This window comes from Magnolia sinica, chromosome 12 (genome assembly GCF_029962835.1).
Source record: "Magnolia sinica isolate HGM2019 chromosome 12, MsV1, whole genome shotgun sequence".
Taxonomy (NCBI): Eukaryota; Viridiplantae; Streptophyta; class Magnoliopsida; order Magnoliales; family Magnoliaceae; genus Magnolia; species Magnolia sinica.
Genome location: NC_080584.1, coordinates 43,002,268 through 43,006,018, shown reverse-complemented (window position 1 = coordinate 43,006,018; position 3,751 = coordinate 43,002,268). Strand labels below are relative to the sequence as shown.

Below are 3,751 nucleotides of genomic sequence, written 5' to 3'. Positions count from 1 at the left end.
GAACGATGCCACGTCATTCATAAAGCAAGGATGGCCGAGCAGAACATGGTCGAATCAATAAGGAAGCCTGGAGCGGTTACAGAACAGATTGCTCCAAAAGTTCAGTAATACCGAAACAATTGTGGCAACCGTCAGAACACGGGAAGCGTCTAAATGGTCAATTTAAAGCTATAAATGGTAAGAAATTCAACAAAAAAACTACGCCTCATACCAACAAACCAAATCAAATTTATTTTTATTTACTTTGTGCTTCGTAACATTATCTGTCATTTACATTCCCTAGTGTAATGGGTAATAGTAACCAAGTAGTTGTTACTCTTAGCTGTAATTTGATCCTAAGCTCGTATGTTGGATTCGGTTTGAGTATCAAGAAAGTTCTTTGCTGAAAAAAAGTGTTATGCATTTGTTCATCATGACCTACTATCAGAATTTAATTTTTATTTCGTCTATATTGAAAAAGTTCTTTTATATGGATGATAAAAGTACAACCCATCCATTTGATAACCGTATGATAATCTTAAACAACGTTGTGCAAGTAACTAAATAAGCTACAATCTCATTCGATCTCAATCACATAACTGTGAAATGCGACGTATTTGCCTATTTTGGTGCTTGGGGTCACAGTTATTCTGTTTGACTTGCGTCACACATTCAGTCATGCATGCCCCGGCGAATAGGTGACCGAAATTGAAACAGAAAGGGACAACAGTGCCCACATGTGGCCTACCGGCCCATGGGTTTGGGGTCTGAAGCTCAATAATGCCAGCACCAACGGCACTCAGCACCAAAATATTTGGGTTAGTCACTGTAGAAGCGATGGAAGATTGATGGGGAAAGGAGTGTGATGATGATAAGGTTTTGTTTAGTTCATAAAGGACATTGGCTACGTGGGGTCCACCCTCTATCTCCCCACACTTCAACCATGCAAAGTGCTTTAGCCACCCTCTTTTTAATACCCAATTGAATTATTTAGATTAGTATTTAATCCCTAACCATCAATTACATCCGTGTTATTGTCAATGGTGTCAGATGATAATGTGCGTTTGTCACAGCTTGCTAAATCCGGACAGCTTAACTATGGCATGCATAGTACATGCAAATGGACCAATCTAGACCATCCAAATCCTTGTCCCCACTTTTTGATGGGGAATAGCTGGAAATTTTACACTAATCCGATGATCATAACATCAAACTGTTGTTCAATGGACAGATAGAAAATGGCCGTTGGTTAGAGTTGGAGAGGTGGAAGCAAACTAGATAAATTGCTGGAACAGCGTTATTTTTCGTTATGATTTCCATCTATAATGGGGCCAAAGATTTGAATCGTCCTGATTGGATTCACATATGGCTTAGTGTAGGATGGATGAGTTGCCGCCGGTTAGTGAGTTGCGAGTGTGACTAACAGACAATGTAGTCTTGCAAATTGCCATGAACACAGTTCCTCAAATAATTCAAATGGAAACAATGCCCCACCTCAGTTCTAGGATTGGCCGTGGGGATGCCACGTGGCGTCAGATACCTGACACAAAACGAAAGACGCCGCAATATGATCACGCGACAGGGGAGCATGAAGCGATGAATGAGTGGACGGTGGCGGCTGCTGCCCATGTGGGAGGTGGGCCCCAGGCCATTGGAAGCGCTTCGATAGCTCAACAAAACTTAGGTGGTCCACTTGGACTGAAAATCTGACGGTGTAGAATGTGCGCTTGTTGCTTCCCTGATTCTCTTTCCTCCCTATCCGATGGAAGTATATGACCTTTCACCCCTAGACATGTAATGTATCCTCCATTCTTCAATTCATTCAAACCGGGCTCACTGTTCAATAATCGGGACCGTCCTTATCATGGGATGTACCACTATAAAGAGGGTCACAGCCGTTCAATATTTTCGGTTCTTAGATAAATTCAGACATTCTCCATATTTCCTTCCTTGACCGTCCATTTGCAGGTCACTAACTAAAGAGATAAGATTCTTCTATTCAGGAGAGTTTTCTGTGGCTTGGATCATAAAAGATAAGGCCTATGAGAGAAACGGGTATAGATCTCCGAACGTGGGCTCCACCTATACGAATTTGAAACTGGAGGTTACAATTCATTCCTATTCCACAAAACGTGGGGAGGAGATGAAACGAGACTAAATGCAAATGAAATGAAATGAGGGGCAGGCTCCAATATAAATTGAGGAGAGATGAAACCATTTCCATGTGATTTTTAACATATGGTTATGGGAATTATAAGCGGTTCGGAAGATCTACATAAGGTATGTGCTCGTGTCCGATCATCTGGACATGTTTCGACCATAGGATCATGATCAAGGTGTCCACGATACGTGTTGCAATGGCAAAGGGGCGGAAATTCGGATTGAGCCATCATGATCGTCTATTAGGGAGTCATGGTTACAATCAAGATCAGCCTAACGGTGCCGATCACTCCGAGCTGGCCGAAGAAGATGTGTGGTCCATTGTCAATGATGGAATTGATCACGAACACGCCATGCAAACGGCCGGGAGTTCGCGCCAATATGAAATGCGTGGAGATCCGATGGTCAGGAATAGGCGCTGGGCCGCCGCCACAGGAGATCGCCACGTGGGCGGGTTGTCATTGGCTTTCGAAGATACGGGCAAGACCTCATCAAGGATCGTACACCAATTCAGCGGCCCGGATGCGTCCATGTTGTCGTCACGTGGGAACCACATGGCCGCATCCGCACCGGTGAACGTGCCCGATTGGTCGAAGATCCTCCGAGTCGACTCGGTCGAGTCATTGCAAGAAGGGTACGAGATGATGAGCGAAGAAGATGAGTGGGTCCCACCACACGAGTACCTAGCACAGAGCCGTAGGAGTGCGGCCCACTCTGTTTTCGAAGGGGTGGGCCGTACGCTCAAGGGCCGGGACATGAGCCGGGTCCGGAACGCGGTGTGGAGTCGAACCGGTTTCTTGGGTTGAATTTTGAGGGGAACCTTTGATTATTTTTGGCTGTTATTAGGCCATGTTGATCTTCAATTTTTGTAGCCGTTGATGTCGATCAGAATTCCGAGGTGGGGTCCACTCACCTTGACCATATTCCATGCATGTGTGTCCATCTTTTTGTATCGAACTAGTGCGTATAAAGTTCTCTCTTTTCTTCTCTCAACTACTGGTGCACATTAGCAAGAACCTCTTACTAAAAAGTTGGATGACTTCAAATGTGGAGGGAGGGAATAAAGCTTACCAGAATTGGAGTGGGCCCCACACCCCACAGTGGGTAAAAAGGATGATAAGATTGAGGGAAATGCCATCATGATGAAGCGCCTTCATTGGATGTGGGGACCCACTACATAATGTAGTTAGCCAATCCTGACCATTCATCATTACGATCTTCGTCCGGCTAAATTTCGAACGGTTGCTCATTTTTCGCTCAACTACGAGTTAACGGTCCATTTTTTAGACAATGATTGGACCGTTACCATAGTTCAATTGCCATGATTTTTGGGCTATGGTCCAGATGATGGACTAGAAATTCAATGGTCCAGATCAACACGTTCGTGTGCCATGTGCATGGTGAGATGCCATGGTGTGTGCTTCAATGTGGGCATGAGATTTCAAAAGTTTACACGGCTGCAGATGTCCATCATAGAAAATGAGATGCCTTTCACTGCCTTTTTTGAGAAAACGACCCGGTTTCTCCGCTGAGAGATCGATAGCCACTGCTTCTTCTTTTTTTGTCCCGAACAGAAATTGGTATGTTGTGGGGCCCACCACTGCAATTCATG

The 3,751-nt window shown here is 44.6% G+C and overlaps 1 protein-coding gene across 1 annotated transcript; it reads left to right on the top strand.

Moving 5' to 3' along the window:
- Positions 1 to 2,199: 2,199 nt before the first annotated feature.
- LOC131221281 (protein S40-5-like) lies at positions 2,200 to 3,132 on the top strand. The gene has a single exon (XM_058216486.1). The coding sequence runs from the start codon at positions 2,262 to 2,264 to the stop codon at positions 2,943 to 2,945; it is 684 nt and encodes a 227-aa protein (XP_058072469.1). The 5' UTR covers positions 2,200 to 2,261; the 3' UTR covers positions 2,946 to 3,132.
- Positions 3,133 to 3,751: the final 619 nt, after the last annotated feature.